Source organism: Echeneis naucrates, chromosome 21 (assembly GCF_900963305.1).
Source record: "Echeneis naucrates chromosome 21, fEcheNa1.1, whole genome shotgun sequence".
Classification (NCBI taxonomy): Eukaryota; Metazoa; Chordata; class Actinopteri; order Carangiformes; family Echeneidae; genus Echeneis; species Echeneis naucrates.
This window is the reverse complement of record NC_042531.1, coordinates 1,725,569-1,740,978: the sequence shown is the minus strand read 5'-3', so window position 1 is coordinate 1,740,978 and position 15,410 is coordinate 1,725,569. Positions and strand designations below refer to the sequence as shown.

At 44.7% G+C, this 15,410-nt stretch overlaps 3 protein-coding genes across 4 annotated transcripts; 2 read left to right on the top strand and 1 right to left on the bottom strand.

Moving 5' to 3' along the window:
- Positions 1-364: 364 nt before the first annotated feature.
- Positions 365-6,071, bottom strand: hspd1 (heat shock 60 protein 1). The gene is made up of 11 exons (XM_029530111.1): positions 5,969-6,071; positions 4,212-4,387; positions 3,770-4,105; positions 3,518-3,613; positions 3,327-3,420; positions 3,073-3,241; positions 2,824-2,923; positions 2,262-2,507; positions 2,005-2,179; positions 1,613-1,791; positions 365-1,486 (listed from the first exon to the last, which is right to left on the bottom strand). Exons 2-11 carry the CDS (start codon positions 4,383-4,385, stop codon positions 1,328-1,330), a joined length of 1,728 nt encoding a protein of 575 aa, XP_029385971.1. The 5' UTR covers positions 4,386-4,387; positions 5,969-6,071; the 3' UTR covers positions 365-1,327.
- A 479-nt stretch (positions 6,072-6,550) lies between these two features.
- Positions 6,551-9,352, top strand: hspe1 (heat shock 10 protein 1). The gene is made up of 4 exons (XM_029530312.1): positions 6,551-6,666; positions 8,573-8,728; positions 8,962-9,051; positions 9,144-9,352. The coding sequence occupies exons 1-4, from the start codon at positions 6,664-6,666 to the stop codon at positions 9,192-9,194; spliced, it is 300 nt and encodes a 99-aa protein (XP_029386172.1). The 5' UTR covers positions 6,551-6,663; the 3' UTR covers positions 9,195-9,352.
- Positions 9,353-10,473: 1,121 nt separating this feature from the next.
- Positions 10,474-15,128, top strand: mob4 (MOB family member 4, phocein). Of its 2 annotated transcripts, XM_029530310.1 has the most exons (8): positions 10,474-10,551; positions 11,729-11,791; positions 12,085-12,185; positions 12,526-12,568; positions 12,889-12,975; positions 13,091-13,170; positions 13,375-13,486; positions 13,825-15,127. In XM_029530310.1, the coding sequence occupies exons 1-8, from the start codon at positions 10,492-10,494 to the stop codon at positions 13,957-13,959; spliced, it is 681 nt and encodes a 226-aa protein (XP_029386170.1). In that variant the 5' UTR covers positions 10,474-10,491; the 3' UTR covers positions 13,960-15,127. The 2 variants fall into 2 exon arrangements, with proteins under 2 accessions (XP_029386170.1, XP_029386171.1); XM_029530311.1 differs by lacking the exon at positions 11,729-11,791 and having other exon boundaries at positions 10,492-10,551; positions 13,825-15,128.
- The last annotated feature ends 282 nt before the right edge of the window (positions 15,129-15,410 follow it).

The following is a 15,410-nucleotide window of genomic DNA, read 5'->3' as shown; positions in this document are numbered from 1 at the left end:
CTCAAAACGCATTTTTCTGAACTTAAAAAAGAAAAGATGCGTATATAATCTTGTCTAAAAAATTCCCTTTGAAAAGTTAATGGAGGTTTGAAAAATAGTTGAAGACATAAGAGTACAAATTGAATCCAAAGAGACAGTTTTGAGCTAAGCCTGTAACACGCTCATGTGACGCTGTGTTGTATTGCATTCATTTATCATCATTAAATGAAATGATTGCGTTTGCTCCATCCTGTCAGGACATCGTGTCCACAGGTTTCCAGGTTAGATTCCTGGTAGGGGTGGATGATCAATTAGTGAAGAGTGACTGTGCCGCAGCAAGGAAAAGACGTGGTTCAAAAGAATCTGAACAACCAGAACATCCGAACAATGGAGTTTATTAAATAAAAAAAAAAGAATCACCATTAATCTTCGACATCGTACAAAACAGATTGAATGGTCACAGCTATCTGCCATTAATATGAATGTATGTAAGTGATAAGCTGTAGTTACACAGGTTTGTTTTTTTATTTCTTACATTTTGACTTTGTACTCGAGGCCTCAGACGGTTCGAGATCTTTCCTCACATTCATCAGCGACGTCAAAGAAGAAAAAGTCAACGCTGCTGCTGCTGCATGAGAACAACTCAAAGGCTTAAAAAAAAAGACGCCACATCTCAGTAAACATTTAACTTCTGGGTTGTTTTCAACAGGCCTCTGGTGTTTTACTGCAGGCACACAAAGTCACCTCAGAGACACACAAAATGCTCAGGCTCTGAAACAAAGATTTGTTTTAATTAAATCAAGACAGATTTTAACCCACATCATATTAACTGAGGGAAAAATCCAGAACAGATACGTTTATATATAAAAAAAAAACAATTAAACAAAAGCACTAAGACAAAAAATGACAGACACATTCCAGGCTTGGCATCTTTTTTTCCTCTTATTCCGGCCCTGCAGTATAACAGAGCTTCTTCATCATCAGTATGTAGACTATGTTAGTTTCTTCTTCACTACCTCTTAGCTCAGGCAGCACCTGGATGAGCATTTTACATGAAGAACTAGGAGTTTGAAGATGAATCGGGTCCTGATGTAGTGACTTGGTCGGTGGGAGTCGGGTGGTGGTGGCGGTGGTGGGGTCTCCTCCTCCAGACTGGGTGAGAGGGGCAGAGTTTGGCTCCTCCAGAGACCCAGACCAAGAGGCAGGAGATGGACAGCTCAGTCAGAGTGGGCGGAGTCAGCTGGAGGTGGCTGCAGGTTCTTGGAGGGTTTAGTTGTCATCGTTCTTCTTCAGCCACCTCCAGCGCTGCTCCGCCCATGAGTCCGTACAGCAATGAGTCAGGAGGAGCTTAGAAACCCATGCCTCCCCCCATGCCGCCCATGCCTCCCATGCCGCCCATGCCTCCGGGCATCTCCTTCTCCTCTTTGGGGATCTCGGTGACGACAGCTTCAGCGGTGGAGAGCAGGGAGGCGACGCCAGCGGCGTCCAGCAGTGCCGTCCTCACCACCTGTAATGGACAGACAACAAAAAGGTGATGTCACAGGATCAGAGCAGACGCCAAACGTGACCAAGAAGCTGAGCAGCTCGTAAAGAATCAAAACTGCGTGAAGAAATGTGATTGGCTGCAGCGTACCTTGGTGGGGTCGATGATGCCCTTCTCCACCATGTTGACGTACTCTCCCTGCATGGCGTCGTAGCCGATGTCGGCTGACGACTGCAGGATCTTCTCCACCACCAGTGAGCCCTCCACGCCGGCATTCTTGGCAATGGTCATCGAGGGGATGCGCAACGCACGCCTGATGATGTCCACGCCTGGCGCCGCAACAAACAGTGCATTAAATAAATAAAAAAAGAGAGCAGGAGGGAGAACAGTCAGACTAAATCAATCACAGGATTTTAAAAACATGGACAGCTGATTCTAAACTCTTCATCTAATGTCTTAAACTTTCAAATCTGCAAAATTGTACTGTCTATTATTAAACCTCGAGGTGTCATCACTGGGTGATGTTTGTGCGTTTCACTGACCGATCTTCTGGTCGGCGTTTGCAGTTTTGAGGGTATCGAGCACCGGGATGCAGCGCAGCAGAGCACAGCCTCCACCTGGAACAATCCCCTCCTCCACCGCCGCCCGGGTGGCGTTCAGGGCGTCCGTCACGCGGTCCTTCTTCTCGTTGACCTCCACATCACTCGTTCCTCCGATCTGAAACAGAGTACGAGCATTGCAATGTTTATCATCACTGGTTTATCACCACGGCCACCATTGTTGTTGCCAGGAGATGCACCTTGAGCACGGCCACGCCGTCCGACAGCTTGGCCAGCCGCTCATTCAGCTTCTCTTTCTCGTAGTCACTGGTGGTGCTCTCCAGCTGCTCGACGATCTCCGCCGCACGTTTCTCCACCTCAGCTGGGCTGCCGCCACCCCTCAGCAGCAGCGTGTCATCTTTGGTGATCTGGACCTCGCCCACTTTACCGAAGTCATGAGCCTGGATGTCCTCCAGCGCCAAACCCAGAGCCTCATCTCCAAACACCTGGAGAGATGAACCAAAAACAGATGTCACACTTTGACATTGAATCTTCAAACTATGTAACACAAACACTGTTAGTTTGTGTTTGCTAATTTCATTTGAAACTTAAACTATTTCTCATCAAATTTCTCAGTCCAACAGACTGATGAGCCAAATTATTCAGTCCACTCCAGCCTGTTGTGCCTCAGTCCTGACCTGCCACAGGATGGAAGTCAGTTTTCATTTTACTCAAGTCAACACTAAATCTATAGGGCCTCTCCGAGGCAACGTGTAAAGATTTCTGACCTTTAGAAGGAGCTGGATTGGGATGTGGACTTACGGTGCCCCCGGTGGCGATGGCCATGTCCTTCAGCTGGTTCTTTCTGTTGTCCCCAAAGCCCGGAGCCTTGACAGCTACCACCTGGAGCCCGACCTTCAGCCTGGAATTGAAGATGTTGAATCATTGTTTTTAAAGCTTTTAGTTCTAATCCAAACACTGTTTTCAGTGTCACACAATCCACTGTCTTATAATCTGTTTAATATGCGCCCCCCCTCCTCCCCCAACACCCCCAGCATTGCCATGTCCTACCTGTTGAGAACCAAAGTGCTGAGGGCCTCGCCGTCCACATCCTCAGCCACGATAACAAGCGGCTTGCGATGCTGGTTGGCGAGCTCCAGAGCTGGGACGATGCTCTGGACGCTGGAGATCTTCTTCTCACTCAGCAGCAGGTAGGCATCCTGGAACTCACACTTCTGACCTGAGGGAGGAAACAGCGGCTTGTTAAAGACTGATTATAATACGCAGTAGAAGATGACACAGAAGCCAGTGTGACCATCTGTTACCTTTGGCGGTGTTGATGAAGTAGGGGGAGATGTAACCGCGGTCGAACTTCATTCCCTCGATGATCTCCAGCTCATCATGCAGCGTCTTTCCATCCTGAGGGGAAAAAAAAAAAAAAAAAAAAGAAGGTGTCACGAGTCGGTCAGCAGGTCATATACAGACTTCATGACTGTCAGCGGACGTCGACTCTCACCTTGACTGTGATGACGCCCTTGCGGCCGACTTTCTTCATGGCATTGGAGATTATGTTACCGATCTCCACGTCCCCATTTGCTGAGATTGTTGCAACCTGAGGGACCAAGAGCAGGTGAGACAGCGCCATGAAGCAGTGAGGAGAATCTCCTGATAAAGTTCAGTGAAGCTGCAGGTCGAGCAGATGATTCTCTGTAGGTTCCCTCAGCGATGCATCACTGAGCTTTAAATCATTTCAAAGGCTGATGTGTACCTGTGCGATCTCCTCGGGGGTGGTGACCGGCTTGGAGAGCGTCTTCAGCTCCCCGATGATGGTTTCCACAGCCATCATGACACCGCGGCGGATCTCCACGGGGTTGGCACCTTTGCTGATGGTGTCAAAGCCCTCCTTGGCGATGGCACGGGCCAGCACGGTGGCAGTGGTGGTGCCGTCGCCTGCCTCCTCGTTGGTGTTGTTGGCCACATCCTGCACCAGCTTGGCACCGATGTTCTTGTACTTGTCCTTCAGGTCAATGCTCTTGGCCACGGTCACACCGTCCTTGGTGACCTTGGGGCTGCCCCAGCTCTGCTCAATGATGACTGTGCGACCCTGAAAGGCAGACAGCGAAACTTCAGATGCAGACAACCCCTGAGATTTTTGGACCCCAAGCCCTGCAGATCTGCTGAATTCAGGACTCATCAGAACTTAGCGTTACCTTGGGGCCCATGGTGACTGCAACAGCATCAGCCAGCAGGTCGACTCCCTGCAGCATGAGGGCACGAGCATCAGCTCCAAACTTCACATCTTTAGCGTAGGCTCTTGTCAGGTGAGGAGCCAGCGCCCGGCACACAGGCCTCACCTGCTTCATGACTGTCGGGAGACGAAACATTTCTGCAAGAGAAAAATCATCATTATTTTCTTTAAATGTCCAAGATCTAAATCCATATCTTCTGGGACGCAGCAGAGAAGTCCAAATTATTCTGCAGGTTATTTGTGATGTGTTCAAAGGGCATCAGAAGAATTATTCTCTTATTGAATAAGTCTGTTCAACCCTGACAGGAAGCCAGGTTAGGCATTACAGATGCTTACGCTGCCCCTAGTGGTCCCTACAGGAAGTAACTTGCAACCAGTGAGTGAATGAATGAACTGATGAAGACAAATAAGGTTCAGTTACTGTTCAAATACTCTGTCACAGTTTACATGAACAGCTGCTGCACAGAAGGGATAAACTTTCACAGATACATGAGTGACAGTTTGTAACGCAACTAATGCTCTTCTGTCAAATCCAAAGCCTGCAGCTAATTATTCAGAATCATTCAAAAAAAAAAAGCAAACACTGATCCAATTCATAAGTGTCCATCTCTTTCATGTGTAAAACTCTGACTTATTTGGTCATTCTGCTGAAAAGCCAAACGGCCTCTAATTGAAGAAGGTACAGTGAAACTAAGAACAAAAGCAATATAAAGAAAATATCACTAACTAAAATCCTTAAGAGTAAAACTAAACGGTACATGTTCAACAGAAAAGTAAAAACTCAGCTGAGATCAGTCCCACAGCTGTAACCTTCAGTCTATTAAATAATCAGCACAAACAGTCAAATACTTGGCATGATTATTATGTCCTTATTTTTTGTGGAGTAATGTGGATTGAAATGTGTATTTGTGTCTGTTCAGTGCGACCTTGAAAAAGAGTGTGTGCCTCATTGGCCTCGCCTGTATACAGAAGGTTTGAATGAATGAACAGAAAATTTACATTATTTGTTTCAGTGATTTTATATCTTTTAGTAAAGCACTTTGGTGGTTCCAGTTTCTCATGGGTCAAATTCTGCCACATTTCTTTTTCATTAGTCAGAAACTGAACATTTTGCACTTCAAGGAGTTTTGAGGTCCCATTTTTGAACCCCTTCTGATTTTTCATTGAACAAACAGACGATGATAAACATGAGGATAATCCAGATCTAATTCCATGAGCCTTCTCAGACACACCTATGATCGAGAGGACACTTGTTTTATTTTCTACCTGACAATACTGAGCAGAATCCAGATTTCTTTCCACATTATTGCAGATTATTCCTCCACTTCCTGGTGAACCCACGTGTGCTCGTCAGGTCGTGAATCACAAGGTCAAACTGTCAGACCATGTGTCTGCTCATCCCTGAGCCGGACCGACAACCCACTCCACACTCATGAGACTAAAAGGTCAAGCTATCATCCTTACAGTATATTTTAAATCTCACCCATCAACCGTCCCATTGTCTTGCATAGACACCGGTGTGTATTGACCTTCTAACAGGATTATGCCTGCAGCTCAGGTTTACAGAGAAAAATCATCTCTGCAGGTCGGAATTAAATCCGACCGCGGCTGCGTTTCCTCCGTGATAGAGCTAAAAGCTGCGGTGTGGGTGCGGCGCTAGCTGGAAGGAAGCGGCCTGTAATGCGAGTTAGGGAGAGTTTCTTAAACGTGGACACTCACCGGAGGTGTAGAAAGGCGTTTGGCTGCTTCAGAGGATGATATAACTCCGCAGAGAGGACGGCCGTGTGCTGCGAAAGAGCCCGGACTGCACATGGCCCATCACATCCGGGCTATTTACCGGCCGGCCCCGCACCCTGAATAACCGCACATCCGGCTGGAAATAAAACGCCATATTCTCACAATAAATTAAAATAAACTCTCCTTCTGGGAAGAACTGTTGTTCCAACTAAAGTGGATTGTGTTTTTGTCTTTTATGCGACGCCGTTTGTTGCATTTGAAGGGGGTTTTGTGTTTATGCTCGTTCCGGGGCAGACGTTTCCAGAAATTTCTGGTGTGCCATTGGTGGGGGGACAAAAAGGTCAAAGTTGACATTGTGCAATATTGCCTCAACTTTAAACACACGAAGAAGACAAAAACCTTTAGAAAACGGGATTTAAATCCGGACTGGTGTGTTTTGACGTCCCGTTCTGACCTTTTTTTTTTTTTTTTTTTTTTTAAATGACTTTTGTTTTTGTAAATCGGTTTGCTGGAATTTTCTGTTAGGCACGCTCAAGGCTGCCCGCTCTAGTGCGCATGCGCCTTCTGGATCTTTCCTCACGTGGAGGGACACAGACCCGAAGATCCGGATCAGACTCTGCTGACGGACCCGGACTGCAGATCCACCCCGACTCTGACACCGAGACCACGTCCACGAAATGGTAAGACACACACACACACACACACACACACACACACACATACACACACCAAAAAAAGAAAATAATGCAAAATGCAACAAGGAGATGAGTTGTGCTGTTTTCGTGCTGACATTAGCAGCTAATGCTGCGTTAGCTCCCGTTAACATCCACTGACAAGGTCAAACACATGGGCAGCCTGGCTCAGATAAAGGTGTTTTAATCAGGCTACACCAGAGGAAACAGACCGGCTGATGTCGGAACCATCAACCTCCCGATTGGCGCTGCTTTTCCTTCATTGGAGGCACGTGCTGAGAAATGAACTCAGAAAATCACATGTGAATGAATGAATGAACGGGTGAATTTTTCTCTGAAAGCTGCTCACTTCATACATTGGCCTGCTTTTATAGAGCTGAAAAAATGAGTCAGTGACGCCCTTAACTGACAGCTATTTTGATAACTGAGTGAGTTTAGGAGTCATTTACAAAGCTAATATTTAAAAAATGCATAAATAAATAAGCTTGTTCCTGCTCATCCAAAGTCTTTGTCTTAAATCGTTATAAAATGAATAACCGTGGATCCATCAACACATTTACATCGTAGTCAGGTAAGACCAGAAAAAAATGAGCAGAAGTATGAAGCAACAGTAAAAAAGACCTTAAAATTCACCTTAGTTGTGTACTAAAGCAGTAAAAAATCAGTAATCAGCTCCACTTTTAGCAGCTGTTATCAAGAATAATTATAATAACAGCATTAATATATCAATAATTATAACGTAGTTCAGTAGTTATGATTCTGATACAGGCTGTATGATAATGACTTACTTTTTAAGTAATATTTTTACACTGAACTTCCATTACTTCAGTTACAGACAAATTATAGATAATGTATAATTGTTCGTTTATAGTTAGATTTGCAGAATATAATGAATAACTTGATAGAAGTGAAGGTAATGCTTTGGGGAACAAGTCGAAATACACAGTATGACTAAAAACTGTGGCGTATACATTAACAGTTCATGGAGGTGACAGATAGAAAATGTGAGGTCGATGGTGACCATCTTATGCCACCTGCTTTCCTCCAACAAATTAGAGAACCTTCTGGAAAACCAGACAAGCCAGCCCTGACTGTTATCTTGTAATGATGAAGTCCTGGAGGACATTTCATCACCCGTCAAGGCCGTTTTCATAACTTCACAGTTTGTTATTGACCTAAAATCCTAAGATGCCTGGACGCAATCATCAAAACGTTTTATCAGTGACAGAGTCCCTGCCCCCCCAGCTCAGGGTCAAAGGTCAAAGCTGAGAGGTGCAGTAACCCCACCCCCTGTTCAGTCAGCAAACTGGAACCACCTTCTTTCCCTGACAACCTTCACCCAAGGTCAATGCTACATCTGCTGTTTTGAAACACATTAGACCTTTCCTGGTTGGACATTTACGCTGAAACATGTTTATATACTCCCTCCTTTCTTTGTTTTACTTTCCTCCCTTTTTCCTAACAGAGCAGCAACAGTTAGTGAATTATTCCTGAGTTTTAAAAGAATTTGTGTATTTAATTACATTTTAATTTAACCCTAAACTTTGAAGGAGAATTAGATGCTTTATTAGAAGATCTGCTATGGTAAAGTACTCAAGATATGACTGTTAGTCCAAAGGTTCAGATGTAATTAAACCGGAACTTAAACCATTTTGTATCTTAAATGTACCATTTGTACCTTTTTGTACTTTAAATGTACCAAGAGCTGTGATGATGTGAAGCCAGAAGAGTCAGGGTGCCACTGTCCTTTTTAGGTAACACAAAGTCCGGGCCGCCTGCAGGGGTCGTCTCACGTTCCCCCACCAGATCTCCAGGCTTCATTCTGAGATGTTTGATGGGGAAAACGTTGCGTCTGTGATGTTATTGGCTGATTTGCTCTGTTTTCTGCTCACAGGCCTTCAGAAAGTTCCTGCCCCTGTTCGACCGGGTGCTGGTGGAGCGCCTAATGGCAGAGACGGTGACAAAAGGCGGCATCATGCTGCCGGAGAAGTCTCAAGGCAAAGTGCTGCAGGCCACCGTGGTGGCGGTCGGACCTGGAGCCGTCAACCAGGTACGTGTCGATTATATAATTACAAGCTGAACAGCTTGGGCACCTCACTTTTAAACATGAGATATGAGATAGGATTTTATTTCTATAAATAGATTTACTTCAGGCCTTATTATTGTCACCGGTGGGATTTCATCTTCAACTGTATATAAAGGGATTAAAACGAATCCCACGTTTGTTAGCTGTGAAACACAATCATTTCAAAATGATGTTTGACTCGTTTTGTTTTTTTCTAGAAAGGGAATGTGACACCTGTTAGCGTGAAGGTCGGTGAGAAAGTCCTTCTCCCAGAGTACGGAGGCACTAAAGTCACACTGGAGGACAAGGTGCAGTGAATCTGTTTGTTTATTTACTCCGTATTTCTTTATTTCTGTGCCATTCCAAGTTTAATGTCCCGCCTTCTCATTCTCTCCTCCAGGAGTACTTCCTGTTCCGTGATGGCGACATCCTCGGGAAGTATGTAGAATGAGTCTTCATTGTTTATCTGTAAATTCCACGACGAAAACCTGGAGAGAAGAAATTAAGTTGCCTCGTTCATGTTTTTCTTTTTTCTATGTTATCTCCATTTGTAAATAATTCTAATCACATTTTGTTACAATAATAAAGCTGAGCTGTCGAATGCTTGTTTTTTTTGTCCCGTGCCGTTCTTCTTTAGAACTGAACACTGATTTTAAAGAACCAGTTAAATCTGGAGTTTTGTTCAATCTCACTAAAGCTGTCTAAATTAAAAAAAAAAAAAGAATTAAACACATCTGAAGATGACTCAAACGTGTCAACACTGTTTTCTGATAAAGCACCTTTAGTGCTCATAATCTGTTTTAGTTGAACAATTTACGAATGTTTTCAGAACGTATTCATTTATTAAAGGGGGCCTTAATAAGTTCCAGGTTCTGGGGAGTCCTCCACCCCCTTCACGATAGAACTTCAGATAGAAACTTCATTAATTCTCTTTTTAACGTCGACAGCTGAAGATGATTAATTAACATTTACAGCAGACGGCTCATAAACGGACAGCCTGAGCATCTTTACCTGACTGCCTTCTTTAGATCTCCATCTTATTAAGGTGAGCGGACTGAGTCTACCTGGACCCGGTCCACATGAACCCGGCGTACTGGACTGAGTCTAACTAGTCTCAGTTTACCGGTACCCGGTCTTCATGGCCCAGGTCTGACCCGGTCTTATCCAGTCTTCCCGGCCCTGGTCTGACCCAGTCTTCCTGGCCCAGGTCTTATCGGGTCTGACCCGGTCTTATCTCCTCTTCCTGGCCCAGATCTGACCCAGTCTGACCCGATCTGACCCGGTCTGACCCAGTCTTCCCAGTCCCGGTCTGACCCGTCTTCCTGGCCCCGCTTTGACCCAGTCTTCCCGGCCCCGGTCTTATCCGGTCTGACCCGGTCTTCCTGGCCCCGGTCTGACCCGGTCTTATCAGGTCTGACCCGGTCTTCCTGGCCCCGGTCTTATCCGGTCTTCCCGGCCCAGGTCTGACCCGGTCTTCCCGGCCCCGGTCTGACCCGGTCTTATCCGGTCTGACCTGGTCTTCCCGGCTCAGGTCTGACCCGGTCTTCCTGGCCCCGGTCTTATCCGGTCTTCCCGGCCCAGGTCTGACCTGGTCTTCCCGGCCCCGGTCTGACCCGGTCTTATCCGGTCTGACCCGGTCTTCCCGGCTCAGGTCTGACCCGGTCTGACCCGGTCTTCCCGGCCCCGGTCTTATCCGGTCTCCGCCGCTCCATCCCCGCAGCTGACGAACATCCGGGCATTCTGTCGAGATGGTCATGGCGGAGGGTACTGCAGTTCTCCGGAGGAACCGGCCTGGAACCAAGGCGAAGGTTGGTGTTCACCCGGCCGGGACTCTCCTGGCTTTCCGGGGTTACCGTTAACGAGCTCCGGGCTGCGGGGAGCAGTCTCCCGGAGCCGTGTCGTTCCTCTGCGCCCTTTTTCTGTCGACAGTTGCGGAGAGAGGAAGGGCCTGGAAACGGCCGGCTAGCTTAGCCGCCGTTAGCCGCTCCTCCGTCTACTTCCTGGAGCAGAGTCAGCCCGCTCTGGGCGTTCTCCGCTGGTCGGAGGTTCCCACAGCTGTCGCTTACATACTTCCACAGTTAGAATATTTAAATGAAATGACATAATCTATACATAAAACGGCCTTCAAACACAGAAAGGCTCCCACGGTACTTTAGCCCGTATGGTCGTTAGCTCTGCAGGAAGAAGCCGCTTCCCGAATGTCGAAACAGCTAGCACCGAGTTAGCTTCGTTAGCTGTGTGTAATGGAGAAAAGCTAAAGCTGTTCACTTCGGCAGCAACATTTCCTCCGTAAAACTTCCCCAGCCTCAACAACCTGAAGCCCAGAGCCAGTTCCTCAGCTTAAGTCCCCCAATTTAATGGTCATTAAGGCCGCTTTTGTCCCAACAGCTGGGAGGTTAAGCTGCCGAATCTCAGAGACGAGCAACATAACAAGAATCAACAATCGTTTTTAGTCCAGATATGTCGTGTTTGTGTTTGGACTCGATCCGATGTGGTCTAAAAGAGAAAGCAGAGTGTAACATCACCGCGTTTTGTTTGTTGTTATCTGGATATAATCTGAATCTGTTCTTGTGAATGTAGTCCTGATTCTACAGGAATCATCTCGACCTGGTCTGATGTGGTCCGTATAATAAAACTCACCCAAATACACACAGTCTCTGTTCACATTCAGCTTAGATCAGTACAAATGTGGAGGTTCACACGGTATCTGGTTTATTGTGGTCTGGATTGAGAGGCAGAGCTTTGATAAATACAGGTTTTACAGAACTAGGCTCCATCCATACATACGCTGCATTAAGAGGGATCTGACTCAGTATTGTCAGTAAAGTTTATTAATATTTCCTGTCTACCTGCTGAACAGGAAGCTGACCTCTGTGCCTGTTTGGCTGATCATTGTTTAGCGTCAGCTGACAGCTGTGTAGATGGAGTCTGTCATGCTTTGTCCACTTTGACCGGAGACTAAATTTGTCCTCTCTCCATGTATAGGATTTCTACAACTGGCCGGATGAATCATTTGAGGAGATGGACAGCACCCTGGCTGTCCAACAGGTGTGTTGTTGTCATGTTCGTGTGTGTGTGTCAGTGTGTCCAGGTTCCCCACACAGCTGGTGTCCTCAGACGTGTTTGGTCATACAAGCTTGGATTTTACTCTTCAGGTTAAAATGCTAATGTTAAAGGCAAACAGCGTGAATTTCACGCAAAAATTTGGTTTATTTAAGTTTCCTGCAAACACTATGACAGTTGAATGATTACTTGACAGCGGTATTGTGGGTCACAAGAATTTAATTTATATGGTTAATATTTTAACCATATAATTTTCATCTTTGATGGTTCTGTTTCAGTACATTCAGCAGAACATTAGATCAGATTGCTCCAATATTGACAAAATCCTGGAGCCTCCAGAGGGTCAGGACGAGGGGGTGTGGAAGTACGAACACCTCAGGTACGTTTTTTAAAGAAGTGTTTGACTCTAATTGCTTAAAAAGGTCTATGAACTGACGATGATGACAAAGAAAAGGAAACTAAAAAATGAATACAGTAGACAATAAAAGCAGTAACCCTAAGAAAAAATAAGTCAATTTGAAACTTCAATAAAACCAGCAACATAATAAAAGATAGATTACAAGGACGTGGTTCATGAGTTGTGGATCTGTAGAAAGCTGTCAAACATTTATATGGAGGGAATGGATGATTATGGGGAGCGAAGATACAAAGCAGAAATCATTGCTAGATGAGACCGTAAAACTCACTCATGCCTGTGATTTGTTCTGTTTGGTCTGCAGGCAGTTCTGTCTGGAGCTCAATGGATTAGCTGTAAAACTGCAGGTAAGTTGAAAAACTATTTTTATTTGAGCTGTGATATTAAACATCTTGGGTTTATACCAAATGCAATGATCAGACTGAAATGCGGTTTAATACACATTCTGTTTATGTGTTGATACTGAGATGATGGACACCATCTTTGTTATTACCAACATAAATCCACTTTGTTTTCTCCTGAATGTTTAACCTTTATATTTACATTGATAGATATTGTTGCTTCAAAAGCAAAGGGATTTTAGTCCAGTAGCACACGTCCGGACGAGCAGATGTGTCCGACCCGCAGTGTTGGTTTAGATTTATGCTGACGGTCTCTCCTCCTGCAGAGTGAGTGCCATCCAGACACATGCACCCAAATGACAGCCACAGAGCAATGGATCTTTCTATGTGCTGCCCACAAGACACCCAAAGAGGTGAGTGGAGGAGTCTTCTGAGTCAAAAAAATGTATCACATGGACCACTTAGCCTGTGCCTATAAAACCGGCTTTCACTGACATCTGTGTTTGTTTGGTGCTGCTGTGTCCTCAGTGCCCTGCCATTGATTACACTAGGCACACGCTGGACGGAGCTGCCTGCCTTCTCAATAGCAACAAATACTTCCCCAGCAGGTCAGTCGTCCTCTGTGAAGCAGTTCTAATAGATATGGTGTCACATCACATTGTCGTTGTTGTTATTAATGCTCTCAAGTTTGTTTTCTAATGTTGCAGATTCGTGACAATGATTGTTTTCAGGAATGGTAGCACCTTGATTGACCTTATGGTTGTGTTATTATGAAAATCACAATGCCATTTTTGTCTAACTTGTATTTTTAGGGTGAGCATCAAGGAGTCATCAGTGGCCAAACTGGGCTCAGTCTGTCGTCGCATCTATAGGATATTCTCTCATGCCTACTTCCATCACCGCCAGATATTTGACAAGTATGAGGTGGGTTTCTTCAGAGAAGATCTTATTTTGCATTAGAACTATAAATGCTCTTATTCTGAAGGGTCTTCTGCAGACCTGCACATGCACAGAGAGGGATTAAAAAAACATTCACACAGTCCTGTGAACATGGGAGTGAAAATAAAATCCAATGTGTTCCTGGCCTCAGATATGACTTTCTAAACCATCATGTGATTATGATGTATGACGCTGTTTTTAAATTTCTTCAGAGACAATGAGCTCATTGACAAAGTTGCTGAACTGAGCGCTGTTAGTTACAGAGGTGTCAGCTGAGTCGAGGCGTCGAGATTTTCACACTTCTGCTGTGCCTTTGGTTCCAGAACGAAACGTTCCTGTGTCACCGGTTCACGCGCTTCGTCATGAAGTACAACCTGATGTCCAAGGACAACCTGATCGTGCCCATCCTGGAGGAGGAAGTGCAGAACACCTCATCAGCCGGGGAGAGCGAGGCCTAAGACAAACAGCTGCTGCCAAAAGGGAGACACATGTAAACACACCGTATTAACACATTCAGTCACACACACACACACACACACACACAAGAATATATATAAAAAAAATATATATATATATATACACACTACAGTGTATTAAGGCTCCTGTCTAGTAACACTGTCCATGTCCTTCGTCCCTCGTCACTCGTGTCTATCTCTAAGGAAGAAAGGGTAAAGAATACTGGGAGCAGAGTTCAGCCAGGCCTGCAGGATAAGATATTTTCTATTTTCACTCTCTCGCTGTTGTTTTGTTTTTCCTGACCGTTCAGATTCACGGTGAGTCTGAACTCAGCTCTGCTCTCTCTCTCGACTCCTGTAGGAAACTTTCCTCTTTAATCTTCTTTAAGCAGCTGGATTTGCAAAAGACCTACGTAATCATGGTGACCTGTATGTTGACAAAGGCACACACTGACAGCCCCCCACCCCTCTCTGTATATAATGCCCCCCTTTAATTCATTGTCATCTTTTCTGATGGTGCTTCACTTTTTAGTGTATGCTTCTGTTCTGATTTGCTTGTGTTGCCTACCTGCCTGTTTGGTTTTTTGGTTTTTGTTATTGGGAGGGGGGTGTCCCTTGAAATGGATCACTTAAATTAGCCTGCTGACTTAAATAATTGCTATTCAAACACAGTGTAGGTGTGTGGCTTGTGTGGTAGTGAACAAAGAAAAACTTAACCTCTAGCTCTGTTCGTGTACTAGCAGTCAGATATTCTTTCTTGTCGGCCGCCGAAATGATGTTTCGGAGTATTTAGAAGACGTCTTGGCTAACTCTGATCCTGCTTTACGACATGCCCCTCTTTTTTTTATACTGTGTAAAAATGTGCCTGATATTCTTTCCTTGGCTTTATAGTATCCGAAATAATGAATTTTAAGGGCACAGACTGTAAGCCAGTTTTAAATGTTTGACAAGTGAAAACAACAAGGACTGAATATTGGCCACATTTATTAGTATTGGAGCACAACCTTCCTTCTTTTACCCTCTTCCTCGTTAAGTTATTTTGTGGGAGGAGTCTTGTCAATCCAACCCACTCTTTTTTTTTTTATGGACTAAAAAAAATTTTTACTGTTGACATTTTCATGATGTCTGTTAATAAAAAAAGACCTATTATTCACACCATTGTTTGAACGTGTTAATATCAAATCAGTGATGATAAGGCATGACTCATAAACCATGGGAAATAAAAGTTTATTATCATCATAAAAAAAAACTAAGAAAACAAAATGTACAAATCTCCATTAAGGAAAGGCAGAAATATTAATACTGACATTTAATGAGTCCTGATGAGTCTCCACTTCAAAACATCAATGAACGACTCAAAGCTGGTGCATTTAATCTGATTAATCTTCATAATTTATAAAATTTGTTTTTATTCATGGGATTGTTGCTGGGGTTTTGTTTTTTGTTTTTTTTTT